This window comes from Oryzias latipes, chromosome 1 (assembly GCF_053564925.1).
Source record: "Oryzias latipes strain Hd-rR chromosome 1, Olatipes_Hd-rR_3.1".
NCBI classification, from domain to species: domain Eukaryota; kingdom Metazoa; phylum Chordata; class Actinopteri; order Beloniformes; family Adrianichthyidae; genus Oryzias; species Oryzias latipes.
Window position 1 is genome coordinate 14,078,523 of NC_136237.1, and position 18,861 is coordinate 14,097,383.

Below are 18,861 nucleotides of genomic sequence, written 5' to 3' on the forward strand. Positions count from 1 at the left end.
TGCTTTTTTTGACTGAACATGGAAGCAAAACCTGTATTCCAACCAGCATGTGACTCCAAATGATAACACACTTTAAGTAAATGATAATCTAATTACTTTAGAAAAACTATCACAAATTACATGTTTTTGTGTCACATGCTTGTTGAAATACAGTAAAAGAAACCGAACATTTCAGAACAAATGACCATGAACACATACATTCAAAGAGAACAGAAAACAATAACTTACCTTTTAAAATACATACGCCATTTGTTTAAAATAAAGCTATAAAAGATTGTTTCAAAGGTAATTTACTCCATGTTTTCACTATAAAACAAATCCAACGACAAAACCCCACCCTACAATAAACACCAGGCTGTCTCCAGCAGAAACCCCCCCTCTAGGATGCACTGAATGAACAGAGGATCCCCTCGTGGTCACTGAAGTAAATTTGACTGACCACGGCCTTGACAGTAAATTTGGATGTTTTAACATAGACATGATCTATGATGGTTTCCCCCCTCTCTGTTGTGGGAGAAGTGACATGCTGCCTGAAGCCTCTGTCCGTCATCAGATTAAAAATGGAAGAGGACTTCAGGATGTCTTCATTAAAATCTCCCATCACTACAACTGATTCACTTTGAGTTTCTAACCAAAGTACTAAATCCTGTAGGTGGGATCTAAACAGCACTACAGGATAGGAGGGGGGCCGATACACTACAGCTAACACTAAATTTAGAGCCAGACTCCTGTAAACAACACACTCCAAATTAAGGTCTGGCTTGTCCAGAATTTGGTAGTCTCCTCCGTCCGTACAGTAGATCCCAACCCCCCCATGTTGCTGGCTCTTCAGGCCAACTAATGCTGGGTTGGTTCCACTGTAGGAAAGCCCTCTCGGACGGCTGTGGAAACTGAAGCCGTCCATTTGGACAGCTTCTAAGGCAGAGCTAGGGGTCAGCCATGTCTCCGTCACAGCAATGCAGTGAGGCTGCAGCTGCTGTGTACAGTGGGCCAGATAGGAGACATGCCTGCACAATCCCTGAACATTCAGCAGAAAAACTCTGAAAGAAGACGGGTCACATCTTCTTTCATCACTCAGGAGGGGGGGCATCTTCTCCAGAGCAGCCTTCGCATGTTTATTGCAGTAAATCGCCTTTTCCTTAAAGTCCCTAATTATCAAACCCTCGATGGTCCTGACCCGACTCACAGCAACATACACCTGTCCAGCAGCAAAGATCTTATTGAAGGAGACCACAGCCTGGTCCACGGTCAGGCCTTGTACCTTGTGGACGGTACAAGCCCATGCCAGCTTGAGTGGGAACTGTCTCCTCATCCCCCCCTTTTGGCTCACCCGCTCTTCCTCGGGCTCTATAGCAGTGGAACCAGGCAAGTCGGCTTTGGCACATGTTCTCCGAGCTATTTTCCCAATTTCCTCGTCGTCAAATTTCACATAAACATATTTTGGAAACCCCCCCTCTGTGTAGGATTCAATGTGGGTGACTATGCCGCATGCCCCATTTACCAATCCATCTGTGATGTCTAAATTTTTGCATAGCATCACTCGAGCGTTGACTCCCAATAACAGCCTCTCTTCCAAACAGCTGTTCTTCACTTTTTTGTGATGCCCACTCATCAGTTGCAGTTTACCCGTCTCTTTACTCGGGATAAAGTCTTCTGCAACAATTTCACAGAAATCTTCACAAGTAATTTTGAGCTGCTCCAAGTTGTGTTGAAACACTTGGGCATTGGTGGGGAAAATGTGCAAAGCCGTGCTGTCCTCGCCTGTTTCACACTGCTTCAGCATTTGCACGTCACTGGGCAACAATTTGGTGTCTTTTGTACGCGTCCTAAGCCTGTTTAACATCTGTGCAAATGCTTGGTCTTTCTGTCGGACGATCTCTGTCAGTTCAACCACTTTGAAGCACATGGACCACAAATTTAGCTCAGATTTTTCTGCATAAAGTGGTTTCCCTCTAACGGGAGGCAACTGATAGAAATCTCCAACAGCGATAATTGACACTTTTCCAAATGGGGAAAAGTCACCTGTTTGTTTAATTTGTCGCAGTCTGCCGTGGATGTAGATCAATAGTCTGTGGTCCACCATGGAAATCTCGTCAATGATCAAAATCTGCAAATCGTGGTACTTAACGCGCATAGAATTAAGTTTCTCCTCGCCCAAAGGAGAGTACGGCAGACGGAATTCTGTACCGATTCCAAATGTAGTGTGAATGGTTGCTGCCTTCAGACTGTAGGCAGCAATCCCTGTGGGGGCGGTCAGCAGAACCGACACGGCGTCCGGCTGGAGACACAGAGGTGACAGCAACCTCGTAGCCTCGTACTGGATCGCTCTGATCAGGTGGCTCTTTCCAGTCCCTGCACCGCCTGTAACAAACATGTGCAGAGGATCTGGGTTCTGACCTGAGACCTTCTGTAAACACCACTCTCTGACATGTAGGAAGGTGGAGAGCTGCAGCTCATTCAGAGAGCTGATGAGCAACAGCCCCTCCTCCCTACTGAGACCGGGACTCTTCTCCAGCCGAGCAGCTTCTCCACGGAGGACATCCAGATCTGGAATGTCCTCCTGATGTTCACCCTCTGTCCCTCTCTCTACCAGCTGCTCTCGCTGCTCCATCTCACTCTCCCGCTGCTCCAACTGGGCCCCGGGGACCAAAATGTCCCATGCAGCCTCCAAAAACTCTGCATCCGTCAGCTCAGCCTGGGCCAGCTCCAACGCATCAGCCTCAAGCTCGAACTTCTCCCGGTTACGATCGACAACACTTTCAACAGTGTGTTCACCGCTACGAAGACGCACTGTACCATTCTTATAATAATCCTGATAGAATTTGAAATCCTGCGGTTTCAGGTCGTCGTCCGTGCGATACGGGAGGAATAATTGGAGAATACTCAAATGAAACCGCTCCGGATTTTTGTGCTCGGAGAAGCGCGCATAACGGACGACTGCAGGTTTGGTGCGTGTGCGTTTCACGACCAGACCACAATTATTTTGGAGCTCTATCGCATTTTTGGAGCTTTCGTTTTTTGACAATAGCCGATATTCGGACGCGAAAGTAGCGATGCACAGGTCGTCAAATTCCTGATCGTGTGGCCTATTTTTGTACCGGTCCACGATGTTTAGCATCCACTGGGACCCGGACTCGTCTTGCTGCTGCAGAACAGCAAGCGGTTTGCTCATCCTAATGATGTTGTCCCCGGTTGGAATGAACACAACTTTTCTGGAGCATTCTTTTAGGTGCATATTAGCCAATCTATACACTGCTTCTTGAGCCGACACATGCCGATTATGTAAATACACGGTGCCTAATTTCTTCAGCGTCTCTTTTGCACTGGTGTTTCCCTTTTCCGCTTCTTTTTGGGTGTTTCGCAACAACAGGCCAATTTCGCGCTCTTCTTTTGAAATGTACGAGATGATGTACACGACGCAAGCGAACGCATCAACGATGTACTGAATGTCCATGTTTGCATTCCAACATTTTAACAGGGACTTGTTGTAGGGGTTGATCCAGATTTCATTTTTGTTTCTTTTTAGGACGACCTGGCTTCTCCGATGGCAGGCCCTGAACAGTTTCTCGTATATTTCCTGGTCAATTTGGAAATACTCAAAGATCTGCTCCAGGGTTTCGAATTCTGATTTGTCGTCATTAACAACGCGGTTAATTTCGGTCAAAAAGTCAAATGCCTCCGCAGCAATCTGCTTCTTCATGTCAATCTTCCAGCAGATGCATTCTAATTTGGATACTTCGCCGGCTTTGACGTTCGGGTCAGTACATTTGGGGCATTTCACAATCTTTTCATCTTCGATAACAAATGTGCGGCCGGATGCTGTTTTTGGAAAGTTGAAGCGACATTTGGTCCCCCCCTTCTTACATGACTTGGTGTGGTTCCTAGAGTGCTGCTGGACAGCCAGAACAATTTCTTTCAACACCTCATCATCATCAGGAATCTCGCAAGTGACATATTTATCTATGAACGCTGCGACCTCCTCTTCCGACTCTTTGCCTATCCGTGGAGCCCCCTCAATCCAAAACAAAACGTGCACGTGAGGGGACCCACGCTGCTGGAACTCAATCCTATAAAAGAAATCCACAATTTTCCCTATAGGATTAGCCGGAGACATCAGGACCACCCTCAGGAAACAGTGCCAGCGGAAGTCAAACATGCGTGCCGCGGTGACACTGTTCCTGCGCAACAATTCACATCTTTCAGCCCAATCCAACTGGTCAGCTGTCTGGGTTCTCCCCTCCTGTCTTAACACAGTGTCGAGGAGATTTTTCCAACGCATGTCGGCTGCAGAGAACGAACAGAACCACGTTGGAATACCCAGCTGACGAACACAGGCCAACAGGTCCTTCTGTGTTGCCTGCCAGAATGCCGGAGTGCCTCGAATAGGCCGGAGGAAACAAAAGCCCTGATCTGCTTCCAGCAGCTTCTTCAGGGTTTTCTCAGTACGTGCATCGGCACTTACACCTTCAGATGCACTTCCTGATTTTTCTTTTCTGAGAGCCACAGACACACTAGAAACAACCTTCTCCACCTCCGACATGTACTGTGCAAAAAAGATGTACTCGACGTTCTGTGCAAACCTACCGTCAGCATGGAGGATCCTGTTGTTGAAATAACGCGAGAGAGTTAATTTGAACCTTCTGTTTTCATGGTAAACGTTTTTACCATCGGGAAAGATGACAGGAAAACATTTAGCTTCATTTTCGCGATTAGTCAATAATCGGACCGGATTATTTCCTTCCGCCGGGGCCAAATTCAAAATATCCTCAAAATACTGATCCAGGACTTCTTGGCCGATGTCCACTGGGAACAGAGCAGAATCTTGGAACATGCAGTGATTCTGTCTGTCATGGAGAAGCTCATCTTCTCCATCATCGGCCTCATCCTCTTTTTTGTCCGTCTGCTTTTCTGGTTCGTTTCGATTTTCTTCTTCCAAATCTTCTTTACAAAAGTCATTGAGCCAAGCTTCATTAAAGTCTATGTCTTTGTAATACTTATTGTTGCGTTTCAAATATTGCAAGGCTCGCCTAATGTGCATGGTATCCACAAACTGATACTCATAATGACCTTTGTAAGTCAGTTTACGCTTCAATTTGACGCGCAACAGAGACCCTTCCATGTCAGACCGAGGCAGCACATTGGTCGTTTGCACCAAGTTGGCAGGAACACACGTGATTGGGCCGTGAACACCGTTCTGCCCACCTTTAGGCAGAGCAAGCATCTTCATGAAAGGTATATGCAGTGCAATCAGATGCTGCTCTAAACTATTTAAACAAGCCAATTCAGGTGGGACAGGACACACCTCCAAGTTGTTACCCACCCACTCAGGCGGGGTCAGACCTCTTTTTAACTTTGAGTCGCAGCAGTGGCAAATCCACAGAGCGCTCCTCGCCGTCCCTAAAAACAAACACGGGCTCTCACAGTCCATGTTGCAGCGGTGCAGATAGTCCTCACTAATGCACGCATCTGCAATCTCTGCCATCTTCACAGATTTGCTGTACGTCTCCCTGACGCACAGCAAAACCTGGTGATGAAACAGAAGTCTGTTGCACACACAGCAAACAAACTCTGGACCTTTTTCAACCTTTTTTAGGAAGTCCTGCATGACTTCCTGAAAACTCTCTGCCTTCTTTTTATTCAACTGCCTCTTCCGTTGAACATTACTTATGACACTTTTCCTGAACGCAGGGTTTTCTCTATATCGCTTTTTATTTGTACTCTTTAATTTAATTTTTTGTGTTTGATCTTTTTTATATTTGCCAATGCTCTGAGCTTTCACCCTGGTCCTGTGTGCCGAATCTCTCCTATATTTCTGAATGCTCAGAGCTTTCACCATGGTCCTGTGTGCCGAATCCCTCCTATATTTCTGAATGCTCAGAGACTTCACCATGGTCCTATGTGCGGCATCATCTCTATATTTTTGGATGCTTAGAGTTTTCTTCATGGTCCTGTGAGCGGAATCTTCTCTATATTTTGTTTTCCTTTGGATTTTAATTTTCTCAGTTACATTACCATATTTCGTTTTATCTTTTAACTTTAGCATTTCTCTGTAATCCTCATTTTCCATGCATCTCATTTGCCGTCGTGTTGTATTTACTGACTTGACTTTCCGTCGATAACTTGCATCTTTCAAGTATTTTATTTTGATGATGTGCTTTAACCGGTCCATCTCAATTTCTCTTTGGATTTTTCCTTTAAACTTTTTCGCTCTTTGTTTTCTCTTTTGGTATAACAAGTATTTAGAAGTAAATTTTAAACATTTGCTCTCAATTATTGAATTTGTCTTCATGTCTGTAGAATTATTTTTATTTGAACGCATGCAATATGTTTTTGGTTGTTTGTTGGCAGAGGGACAACAACCAGCACAGCGGTCCTGTTGTGGATCTTTAACGCAGACAACAGTCTCAAAATGTGTTCTAGCACAATTTTCTATATAAATGGCGTTTTCAGATAATTGTTGACCGCTGCTCTGGTGCCGTAGCCACCTGCCATCAAACAATACAAAAACATTTATTCCTAATAAATCAGCCGTGGCTTGAATTTCGACGTCTGTTGCCCAGACACTAACGAAACGCATTCTAGATTTGGTTATGTACTCAGCCACAGAGGAGTACTCACGTCCAATTACCCAGCTGTACAGATCGGGGTTCGTTTCTAATTGTTTAACAACAGCTAACCGAATTTTTCTGTGGCTGTTTTGGGATCCGCTCACAGCCTGAGAGATGGCCCTAAAGTAACAATTTCCATCTCCTATGATGCTTTCGTTGGTGCAGGGGGGCCCTAACAAACCAATGGGAGAATCAGATGGGGCATTAAAATTTTGGAACTCAATATTTAACATTGAGCACAGAGCCTGGCAGACATCACGATTTAAAGGGTTAAAATAGAAAATTTCCTGCTCAGGCTCACTAAAAATTACTTCTTGTTCCTCCACAGCAATATCATCTAATTTGACTTTCTTCAAGTTTTCGACTGAAGGGTCTGCAATATCAATTTTTGAATCCATTTTTCGTTTTGTTGCTGTCTTTTTGGGTTCTACAGTGACATCTAATGAAGTGTCATGGAAGAGGCTCTCTTTGCAGAGGTTCAGGGAGTTACTTTCTGCAGGACTTCCTAAGAAAGGGCCAAATGTATTGGAAGCAGAAAAAACAACAACACCAACCATTTCAAACTCTGTGAGGACAATGCCCTTGACTGACCTCTGCAGGTAGTCGTGAACTTCATCCACAGAGTCAAAAAACAGAACTACACTGGATCCATCAGGGACCCTCATCCCTTCAGGACTGCGAGAATGGGAGTCTACAATAGCCCAGCGTCCATTCTCAGCAATGACGGCACACGTGTTCTCACATAGTGTCAGCAGACACGTGTTGTACTGTGCCGTCATCCGAACCAACCCCTCCTTCAGGGGAACCAACACACCCACATCAACAAACTCACCCGAATTGATTTTAGCATCCCCACTAACAATTTCCCCCAAAAAACAGGACAGTTCAACCCCATCTACCACTACTTGACTTGGAAGATCAGTCGCTCTCAGAAAACCTGCAGAGTCAGTGATTTTGTTCTGTCTCTGCAGGTCCGAGTAAACCTGATCTCCAGCAAGCAGCACAGAATCCAACTCACAGCTGTCCCACTGAAAAACACCTTTAACAGTGTGCTTGGCAGCAGCCACCAAAGAGATGGCCATGCACTGCCGCCCACTGTTGCTCCCAAACAGCTCACTGCCCTGGTGAAACGATCCTCTGATGCTGGGGAACTTTAACGTACCAGCAGCAGGAACAGGACCAGGCTCCTGGACCTCAGAAGTTACCAGCTCATCATCCGAGGAGCCAAACGTCACACCAACCTCCATGTCAACTGAACTAGAGTCTGACACAACCTCAACACTACAACTGACAGGAGCAGGAACCACTTCACTATTACATTCAGAGGGACCAAACGAGATGATGGGATCTGAACTTGGCTGAACCGCACAGCAGATGCAAGAAGGAGAACAGCTCTTACCTTTGCTGCTCTTCTTACCTCCTGCAGCAGGCCGTCCACGCTGCTGCTGGTCCTTTAGGAAAAGAGGAGAAAAGAAAGACATTACTTTAAAAGGATACAAGGCTTAGGAAGCATTTTGATCATACTTGCCCAAGAATCATGTCTGCTACTAAAAGAGCACACAACAAAAGCTTAAGTAGGAACACAAACAAACATGTCAAACTTAAAATGACTATAAATAAATAAAAAACATCAATATTGAGCTTTTTTCTTTTCTTCTCTCACCTGGTCCACAGGCTGCTCCACCGTCACGTCCTTGGTAGGAGACCTAGGTGTCACCCCCACACGGTCCTGCATACAAACATGAAATGTATTTAATGTCACACTTTTACCATGAACTAGGTGCTGCAGCATTCTGACTGAATGAAACTACAAAGTCATTATACCTGGGCCGGAACCCTCTCCTTCCTGGCACGCCTGGCAGGTGAAGGCCGGGGTTTCACCTCCACGTGCTCGGGGACCTCCGCCTTAGTGAAAAACAAAACACAGAAATACACACCATTAAATATCTCACTTTAAAAATCTGTTTTGACCTCTATAACACAACACTGAAATGTGTCCTCTTCTTACCTGGGGCCTGGGGGCAGCCCTCTGGGATGCAGCCACAGCCCTCCGGCGACGTCTAGCACGAGACGTCTGAGGAATAATGACAAACACCAGAAAAAAGTATTTAGGAGCAGTTTTAAAGCTATTCTGAACTCTGAGCATCAAGACAAAACAGTTACCTTGTTCCCAGCGGGAACGGGCGCAGCAGCTCCAGCACAGTCCAGATCTGACGGGTAAAATTTGTCCATCAGATCCAGAATAGCAGGGCTGAAGCGCACGGGCGACACCGGGAGAGGAGCAGCCTGTGGAATAGAAAACACAGAAATGTTATCATGTGGACACAACAAACACACTGCAGTTTTATTTTTCCTGCAACTCACCTGCTCCAATCCCCGCCCGTGCCAGGATGCCAGAGGAGAGCGGTCTGCACCTGAAGGACTGGCTTTCTGTAGAGAGTGAGAAAAGAAAGAGAAAACTATTTAGACACTTGAACTAGCCTCTTCCATGGACCACAGACCTGCTCTGCACACGCCACTTCTGGTCTGGCTTTCAGGAAGCTGGATTCACCTTGAACACATGGACAAGTTTAAAACAGGAAAAATCATTTCATTTGTATGAAATGAGCTGACGCTTACCTTTGCCTTCCCTACCTTGCAAGCCCACTCAAAAGGGTTGGTTGGAGGAGGGGACACAGGGTGCTCCCTCACAACCACCTTAGGAGTGACTCGCCGCGCGGCAGGCCGGGGCGACGCAGGAGGAGGCGCCTGGACCTCTGGCTCCACCAGCTGCAGAGCAGAGTAGTTCCACAGCAGGGAAGCCAGAAGGACCATCCCTCCATCGTCACTCAGGTGGACCTGAGAGGCACAAAAAAACAAGAAAACCCCACGAGATTTGATTTGAGACTTATTGTACTGAGAAAAGCTGTCTGCATCAAAAACTACCAGAACCATCAACCTACCCCATCGCGGGCCCACAGCTCCAAGTGGTCCAAGCTGAAGTGCTCAGCAACAGACAGGTACTTAATGCCTGCACAGGAATGAAAGTTAGTGAACTGTTCCCCCAAACAATCATCTACATGACAACCAACAAGGACATGATTTTATACCCATCTGCGCCGCCACTCGGTTGAAGTCCTGGCGGAGGAACGTCTGCAGGTCCGGGGCCACAGTCAGGCGAGGCGGGAAGTCCAGGACGAAGAGCTGGTAAAAGAATCCCACAAACACACAAACCAGCTTCAGTAATTACACTTTCTGCTGCTGCATCCCCCTCTGCTTCTCTTCAACGTGCAAAAATTAAAACACACTTACCTTGGACCACTTGGACTGGAGCAGAGTCAGGAGCCGCCTGAAGTCCACAGCTGCCTCGGGGAGCGTCCGGCTGGCCGTCAGGTTGTTGCTGGGGGCGAGAAGACACACAAGATCGGGGGTACGTGGAATGTTTGCGTGCCTTACCTCTTTGTACAGCTCGGCTGCACTGGCGCCAGGGGTGGACATGAACCCGAAGGTCATGCCCCCACCCCCAGGCATCCGGACGATCCCGTCCACCAGGGCGCGAAGGTGGGAGTCTCCTACCACCAGGACGAACTGGAACACATGCAGTTGTTGTCATAGCCATAACTTACACTGGGTAACAGTCAGTCACAGGTACGTTACCTTCTCCCCGGGAGACTCTGGCGGCACAAGGCACTTGTGGCTCTTCCCGGTGGCAGAAGACATTGGCCATCTTCGCACGGGGTGCCTAAACCCAGTGCCGGAGCCTGGGAAACACAACACGTTAGGTTGTGTTCTCTTTTTAGCCAACAGCACATACACATGCCTCAATTCATAAAAGATTAGGGAGCAGAATAAAACTGATGCAATAATGGAGAGAGAAAAAAATCTCAGTTACTTACGTGAACTCGGAGCACTCGGGCTTGGATGGCCAGTCGGTCCCAGGTCCATGGGCACGAAGTTCCTGGCACGGGCTCTGCGGTGGTCCTTGCCCCGTGGCATCTACACAAAGATCATAAACACACAAAAACACACAAAAAACACTTTTAGCACAACCAGTAATTTTATAATATAAGATCATTTTGTCCAATATACATTAAAACTAATTTTCCTTGACAATATAAATAATAGCAGTACGTTTAAAAAGCATTGTGTGTTTCTTTCAGAATAAACTTTAGAAAAAGATTTACAGCAAGCAAAAATAGTTGCCACTGTTGGTGAGCAGTCAATCTTTTATTCAGTATTTCTATTAATCTATTCCAAAACACAGAATGAAATAGTGTGCTATATATCTTTTTTGTTATAAAAAACAGATCTTAAAGAAAATATAACTTTTTGCTGACCACTGCAGCAGCAGAAGCAGGGCATGCTAAAATTCAAATGGACAGTCAGCCCAGAAATAAGATAAATCTGGCCAAGCAGCAGGAAATTACCAAAACGACAATAAAAAAATAAAAACAAAAATCAGCCAGGTGCATTGACAGGCCTCCTTCATGTCAGGAAAACTGATTTAGTGCAGCAACCAGCATGTTCAAAATGTTTGCAGCAGAAAAACCTGTCTGACTTCTGACTGTGCAGCTGCAAGTTACATTTATTACAATTAAGATTTTTATCTGAACTATCATTTCATTTAAAAAAAAATGTTGAAATACTAGAAAGCATTTTTTTTTTCAGAGGTTTTTTTCCCTTTGGAGAAAAGCACACCTGTTTTTAATAAGATACCCTTTGAAAAGTAACATTACTAGTTCAAAATGGCTTCTTCTGCTACATATATGAAGTCTATTTTGGTGAGCCATCAGTTCTTTATTCATTACTTCTATTAATCTTTTCCAAAACACTTCTACAGAATGAAATAATGTGTTTTAAATCTTTTTTGTTTTAACAAACAGATCTTAAAGAAAATCTAACTTTTTACCAATATTTTCCTCCAGAGGATACACAGATCACAAACAGGCCTTTAATTTAGCATCAAGTCAGCAGATAAACTTTACAGTTTCAGGAGATCCTCAGCGATAAATCCACAGATCTGACTAAATTCAACTTCATCATTTGGCTGAGGTTACACAATCTCACAAACTTGCATCAAAACAACATGCAGCTCCATGAGTGATCAGTACTTTCATTTAGAAGAAACCAGCTTCACCAGCAAGCCCAAACCATCCATAGGTAAATTCACACTAAAAATCACAGAATTCAAATTAAATCTACCAAATAGAATCAATCACAACATCCAGGAGTCAACAGTAACAGTCACTGCGAAGACAGTAACTAATACATAATAGCATCTACCTACATGCAAATGTAACCCAATGTGTGTCACATTTCAGGTAAAATGAACAAAAAAAAAAAAAGAATCCTAGCAGGTTCTATTTGTAATGATCTTACAAATCCATGTGAACTTGGAACATTTTAAACACAAAATAAATACCCCAATTTAAAAATGTCATACGTTTTAAAAAACTCTTAATGACTTAACAAAAGAACATTTATAATAAATGCTTTACCTCTTTGACAAAAGATTTAGAACATAGCTGAATTTTTTCATGTGCAGTTAGTTTTTTTTTTTTAATTCAAATTTTGATGCAATTTAGAAGACATTTTTAGTTCTAAACTGAATGAAAGCAATACAATCAGCACTGAATTGAATAACAGTAAAATATATATAAAATCACCAAGCAATAACACAATAAAATTAGACAATGCCACAGCAATAAAGCAGCAAACCGCATGAACAGATGAGTGAACAGATGAGTGAACACCGACCGACACCCCCCCCCCCACACACACACCATTCCGGCAACATCAAACACACCGACTGTCCTCTGAAGTTAAAGCTAAAGCCAAGTCGAAGCTAAGCCACTAATAAATTACACAAATGCAACACTCACAACAGCAAAAATATGAACCACGAGCATTTTGCTCTCAAAACTTTAGCTTTGGGTAATTTCATACAAAGCTAACACAAACTTGCTTGCTTCAGAAAAAACGTCCACTTGATTGATGTTAAGATAACTTCATACGAGGCAAGGTCACTGATAAAAATCACACAAATGCAACACTCATGTTCACAACAGCAGAAAAATAAATCAAGCATTTTACTCTCAAATACTTTCAAGTTTGGGTCTGGACTAGCTAGCTAACGCGCTAGCTAGCTAGCTTCAAAATGTTATCCTTTTGAAGTTAAGCTAACTTCAACACGAGGCAAAGTCACCGATATAATTACACAAATGCAACACTCATCTTCACAACAGCAGAAAAATAAACCAAGCATTTTACTCAAATACTTTTAAATTTGGGTCTTTCAAATTTGTTCTGGCTTGCTAACGCTAGTTAGCTAGCTTAAAACGGCAACGCTTTGAAGTTCGGCTAAACTTCGACACACAGCAAACAAAGTGACTACTAAAATGCAACACTCTTTTTTACAACAGCAGAAATATAAAGCACAAGCATTTTACTCTCAAATACGTCTGAGATATTTATAAAACGCTTACCTTCTCGACGTAAAAAGTGGGCCGGGGCAACAAAATGGAGTCCTACAGAGACAGAGTAGAAAAGAAAAAGCGGGGGATGGGTGGAGAATAAAAACTCTGGGGGGAAAGATGGAGTTAAATCCTCTTTTGGTCGAAGTAACAGGCAGTAGAGATGCTTCTCTGGCGAAAATCAGCCGATCCTCTGGATACAGAAACCAAGGAAAACCTTTTCTCACAGAGCTCTGACAGACACGTCCGATCACTCAGAAGTCCCGTGTGAAAAGGGACGAATTCTCCACCGTTCCAGAAAGTTCTACCAGTTTGGACCAATCACAGACAGCCACACCCCAATTTTTTTACGCGATTGGATAGAAAACGGGCAAAACCATTTGTAGGACTTTTGCAACTACAAAATCATAATACTTTATTATTCACAACGTTTTAAGAACCGACTCAGCATTATTTACTGTTTGCAGAAAAAAAGAGTGAATCTGTGAATTACATCAGTGACAATGCTTTTATATAAAATAGTATCAGCATTTATTTAATTCCTTTCAAAATTTGTCTACAGCAGCTTCACAAAATGGCGGCTCCCAGGTGGAATAAAAACGTTTAATATATAATGTATTTTTTATAAATGACTCTTTTGTGACATTTCTAAGCAATACAAACTAATTTGACATAAAATACACCTTTGTGAATGGACAAGATGTTTTTTTAATCATACTTTGTTAGCAGAGAGCAGTTTTTTTATTGGTGATGACTTATGAGCATGTAGCACAACAGTTAAAATGTATTTACATTTTAACTGTCTGTATCAATGCCCCCCCCCCCCCCCCTTAAAACCTGATTACTATTTTCAATTTAAATAAAAAAACACCTTTGTATTTAAGAATGATTATAGATTTTTTTTGGTTACATTTGTTCCCCTAAAATTTGGAAGCCTATTTTTTAAGTACAAAGCATCTTTATCTCATCAGAAAAATGAAATACCCACCTGTCCACATTCAATGAGGTTTGAACTGCTCCATTTCTTCTTTAAAGACTGATGGTTTTCTTTAATTCTGGCCTAACATGATTTTTTTTAACATGTTCACACACAGAAAGTTGTTTGATTTCTTACAAAAAGTGAAAATTGCTACCACATCAGTATGTAAGCTAGATGAGCTTTTGTGAGTGTTACATGTCAATCATTGTAGGTTATGGGAAGCATTCAAGCATCTTCACTCAGTGAGAAAATGACAAAATACCACGTTGACTTGATTTATTCATATCATAAAGAACACAGGCTTCAGTGACAGATAACTGCTTTGCCATCCCGTCTCTGCTGACGCTCACAGCATCTCCTCATCAGCTCAGTCATCTCCTGCTCCAGCTCCTTCTGAAGACCTTTGACCCGCCTCACTTCAGTTAGCTGTTGGAATCTGATCCTGTTCTTCACTTCACCTCTTCTCTTCTGGATGAGACGGATCATCTCAGTGAAGACCTCCCGACTCTCCTCCACCTGCTGTTGAAGCAGCTGTGAGATGAGACAGTGTTATGTTCTTCCACAGAGCAGAGAGAACAGATTGTGATCAGTGTGACAGAACATCCTCATCACCTCATCATGACTGGAGCAGATGTTCTCCTGCAGGTTCTTGGAGGGTCCCACCAGCTTGTGTTTCTTCAATGCAACTGCTTTCAAATGAGGCTGAAGGTGTTCCTCACAGGAAGGAGCAAAGCAGGTCAGACAGGACTTCAGGGCGTGTCGTTTGTTCCAGTGCAGACGTCACAGACCACATCTGCTCCGCATCTCTAAGCAGCTTGAAGTTCCTGTGACAACAGTGGCACATATTATTCAGAAGTTTAAGAAGTTTAAGACCCACGGTACAGTAGCCAACCTCACTGGACGATGGAAGAGGAACATTGATGACAAACTGAGGAGACGGATAGTTGTAACTGTATCCAAAGAACCCAGAACAACCTCCAAAGACATTAAAGGTGAACTCCTAGATCAAAGTACATCAGTGTCAGATCGCACCATTCATGGTTCTTTCAGCCAGAGTGGACTTCATAGGAGACGACCAAGGAGGACACCACTGTTGAAAGGAAATCATACAAAAGCCAGACTGGAATTAGCAAAAATGCATGTTAACAAGGCACAAAGCTTCTGGGAATATGTCCTTTGGACAGATGAGACAAAACTGGAGCTTTTTGGTAAGAAACATCAGCTCTATGTTGGTAGACTCAAAAATGAAGCACACAACCAAAAGAACACTGTCCTCCTGTGAAACATGGAGGAGGCTCAGTTCTGCTTTGGGGCTGCTTTGCTGCATCTGACACAGGGTGTCTTGAAGTTGTGCAAGGAAATGAAATCTCCATATTATCAAAGCATTCTGGGTAGAAATGTGCTGCCTATTGTCAGAAAGCTTGGTCTCTTGGCCCTATTTCACTAGTTTTTTTTTTTTTTAATTCTGTTAATCAACAACTCAAAAGTAATGGCTGATTGTGATTATTTAACTTTCAAAAATGTTTTATTTATTGTTACTTTTGAACGTTTCAAGTCATTTCAGTGAGCAATGGGGACTTTCTTTAACTGAGGAGTACCAACTATTTTGTCCACCACTCTTGGTACCATCTAGTGGACAAAAAAAATGTACTACACTCAGAGTGAACATAGCGAATTATAATTGTGGATCAAAATAAATTATTTCTATTTTATTCATGAGCGAATAAATATGTAAATTTTTAAATATATCTGTTAATATAAATGTATTTGTAAATACTTGTAAATAAAATATTAAAATTATTTCTGGAAGATCCTGCTACTTTGTTCTGCTCAGAACAAGGACAGAACTTTAGAAAAGAAAACATCCACAGAGACCTTCATGCAGCAATAAACCACATCAGGTTTCTCACTCCAGGCCACTGAAGAGCAGGAAACCAGCAGGATCAGAATTTATCTCCCCCCAGCTGCTTAGGAACTTTGCAGAGCATCTCTGTGATGTACTCACATGTACACTATAGTACCAAAAGTATACGCTCACCTGCCTTGACTCACATGAACTGAAGTGTCGTCCATCCAGTTCAGACTCTGTGCAGGTCAGTCCAGGTCATCCCACAGACTCTGTCCTCCATGTCTTCATGGACCATGTTGGAAAAGGAAGGGATGCAGTCCAAAGTGCAGCACCTGGCAGATGGAGCCTCCCCTTGAAGATTCTTAGAGACAGAAACACACATCATGAAAAACAGAAACCTCCTCCAAATATCATTTCCTATCAATAAACAGAACAGCAGTGTACCTGTCCTCTGGAGCTGGAACAATGTTTGCTGAGGATGGTGCTGACTGTGGGTCCTGGATGGAGCTGAACGTCTGTGTGTAGCGTCTAGACCAATTGTTCAAATCCTGCATCCTCACTCTGGAAAGTCGACTGAGAGAATCCAGCAGCTGCAGGTTCATGATGACTGGAAAAGACAAACACATTTATCAAATACACACATTTCAGGTGTGTCTAAACATTTTTCTGTCACTGAGTCCTGCTAAAAAACACAACAAGGATGTTAGAATTACATCAGGTATTTAAAAGAAGCCCCAAAATGTACTTAGAACCTAAAGTTGGATTTTCTGATTCAGGAAAAATCTTATTTTTATATCCTTTGTTCAATCAGTTTCAGCTTTATGTCAGGAAATTAAAGAACAAATGTAACATCTATCAATTTTACAAAGGAAGTTTCTTCAGTCTGAATCTTCTGATCAGTCAGCTCAGACTCAGCCGTGTGTTTGATGAGGAGCTCAGCAGACACATCCAGAGATTTCAGGTCAGTGAAATATGATGGAATATTCAGATAAAGTCTGAACATCTGAGCAGGATCCAGCTTCATGTCCTGAACCACTGACACATGCTTCTGTAAAACAATTTGCTATAAAAATGACTTCCATTGTCTTTGGAGGACTTAATAGCTGTCATTTAAAGGTGAATGTTGCTCAGCACCCAGAACCATTGAAGTTACTAGACACAGACCACCTGCACTTCCCTGAAGAAAGAGCAGAAAGCCCCACATCTATACATCACTACACTCATTTTAAGTCATTTCTAGACAATGTTTGTTCAATTGGAAATTGTGTTAACTGAAGGTGAATCCAGTTAGTTTCTGGTAGCTGGTAATCAACACATAGAAACAAATATCTGATTCAATTCAGGAACCAAGATCAACGATTCACAGATCAAACCACATTTCTTAGCAGTTAAATGTTATGCTGGTGTTTGTCTTTGAACCGGATGTATGAAAATTAAAACAATGCATCTAAAATAATCCATTATCATTTTTTAAACAAGAAATACAAACCAACAAATAATAAGTATATGAATAAAAACCATAACTTTGAAAGAAAGAAATAACATTGAATAATCATGAATGTTGTGCTCTAAAGGTTTTTTGTCAACTTTCTGGTTAATTGAGCAGTAAACTAACATCACTGTTTCTGTTGGATCATTTTACAACTAATCTTGGAAGCAAAAATGAGAGAAGTCATTTTAAAAAATGGGACTTATTTCACCACTATATTTTAAATTATGTATGATTTAAAAAGCTCCCAACGTTACAAATGCTCTTAGTTATGTATTTACCAAAAGCAGCCAGCGTTGCAGTTAGTAGAAACAGACCACACAAATACAAGAAAAGCGAATGCATTTTAACTAGAATCAATGTGTGTGATCTTTGCTCGGGCGAACTTGCTAATGCTAACACGGCATGCTAATAGCAGTTCAATATAAATAGTGATTATAAACCGCTGACCTCTGCCTCTCTGGTGACTCACGGTTTGGTATAGCTTTAAAGTACCTCTACAGCTTACAGTGACCAACTGTTAAAGGTTATAAATGCAGAAAATTAGTTTGCAAACTCACACTGTCTGCCGTCGCCGGCAGACAGGCGTGCGCTGGCGAATTAACTCCTGAAATCCACTTCCTGTTTTTTGTCTGTATTTCTTCCGGGTCCAGTATATGTTTTAAAATTCGTCTTCAAGCCAAATTGATATAAAACATGCATCAAACCACGTTAGCTCCACATTTATTTACCCAAACTTGTGTCTGAAGTTTTTCAATATTCTAATAGCAACCTCTGTTAGTCTCTCGTAGGAAATGTTTAGGTGTAACACACAACATCCTGTGACGTCCTACACGGTTGATTTGGTCAATATTATTGGAAAAAACTGTCCAATCCAAGGTAAGTTTTATGAAGAATAAAATATGTGCATGATTATTCTACATTTTTATCACTAGTATGACGATCTACAGTGCTAACAAAGACAATGAACAATTATTAAAATATCTGAGCTTCTTGTGCTCATTGGCACCATCTAGTGGACAATAAAATGTACTACACTCAGAGAGAAAAGATTTCTATTTAACTAATGAACGAATAAATATGTAGATCTTTGTGATATCAACATAATTGTTAACTTTATTAACATAGAGTCTGTACAAAATATCTGATATTGCAGAATGTTAAAAGCAGAAACCGATTTCATGCTGAAACTGCTCTTTTTTGTCATTTAGTACAGATTTCAGAACAGGTTAGATTCATTGTTCCCAAATATTACTAACATTTTATTCACACTCAATACACAATTCTCAACTCAAACAATATCTCCTTCACTGCTCTAATGGTTCAACACTTGTGTATTTTCTTTAGGAATTGCCATTATTATTACAGAAATATTGTGGTGGGACGTGAATGTCATTTCTATCCATTCTTTCTCTTCAGATCTGTCCATCTAACAATGAACATGGATCCCTCCTATACCCAGCAGCACACGGACCTTGGCCCAG

At 42.4% G+C, this 18,861-nt stretch overlaps 1 protein-coding gene and 1 long non-coding RNA gene across 8 annotated transcripts; both read right to left on the bottom strand.

Moving 5' to 3' along the window:
* Nucleotides 1-253: 253 nt before the first annotated feature.
* On the bottom strand, nucleotides 254-13,337 carry LOC144989492 (uncharacterized). 3 transcript variants are annotated; one of them, XM_078942119.1, is made up of 14 exons: nucleotides 13,073-13,337; nucleotides 10,484-10,583; nucleotides 10,245-10,348; nucleotides 9,900-10,175; nucleotides 9,698-9,791; nucleotides 9,551-9,618; nucleotides 9,228-9,446; nucleotides 8,973-9,038; nucleotides 8,772-8,894; nucleotides 8,617-8,682; nucleotides 8,433-8,513; nucleotides 8,272-8,337; nucleotides 8,026-8,059; nucleotides 254-2,361 (listed from the first exon to the last, which is right to left on the bottom strand). In XM_078942119.1, exons 2-14 carry the CDS (start codon nucleotides 10,581-10,583, stop codon nucleotides 380-382), a joined length of 3,279 nt encoding a protein of 1,092 aa, XP_078798245.1. In that variant the 5' UTR covers nucleotides 13,073-13,337; the 3' UTR covers nucleotides 254-379. The 3 variants fall into 3 exon arrangements, with proteins under 3 accessions (XP_078798245.1, XP_078798202.1, XP_078798274.1); XM_078942076.1 differs by having other exon boundaries at nucleotides 8,008-8,059; XM_078942148.1 differs by lacking the exon at nucleotides 8,973-9,038 and having other exon boundaries at nucleotides 8,008-8,059.
* Nucleotides 13,338-14,300: 963 nt separating this feature from the next.
* Nucleotides 14,301-18,007, bottom strand: LOC144989992 (uncharacterized). Of its 5 annotated transcripts, none has more exons than XR_013653942.1 (5): nucleotides 17,828-18,007; nucleotides 16,078-16,495; nucleotides 15,015-15,129; nucleotides 14,652-14,863; nucleotides 14,301-14,570 (listed from the first exon to the last, which is right to left on the bottom strand). It is a non-coding gene; the product is annotated as an uncharacterized LOC144989992 (long non-coding RNA). The 5 variants fall into 5 exon arrangements; XR_013653933.1 differs by having other exon boundaries at nucleotides 15,072-15,129; nucleotides 17,828-18,005; XR_013653925.1 differs by lacking the exon at nucleotides 15,015-15,129 and having other exon boundaries at nucleotides 16,078-16,249; nucleotides 16,333-16,495; nucleotides 17,828-18,002.
* Between the last annotated feature and the right edge of the window lie 854 nt (nucleotides 18,008-18,861).

Bases quoted from the DNA above. Each gene is read 5' to 3' on its own strand.
- LOC144989492 (XM_078942076.1), bottom strand. From the start codon at position 10,583: ATGCCACGGGGCAAGGACCACCGCAGAGCCCGTGCCAGGAACTTCGTG. The intron at 8,514-8,616 runs GTAAGAAGAGGA...TTTTTCACTAAG, and splicing joins GGGCTGCCCCCAGGCCCCAG to GCGGAGGTCCCCGAGCACGT. The intron at 2,362-8,007 runs GTAAGAGCTGTT...TGTTTGTTACAG, and splicing joins AGGTAAGAAGAGCAGCAAAG to GCGGTGCAGGGACTGGAAAG.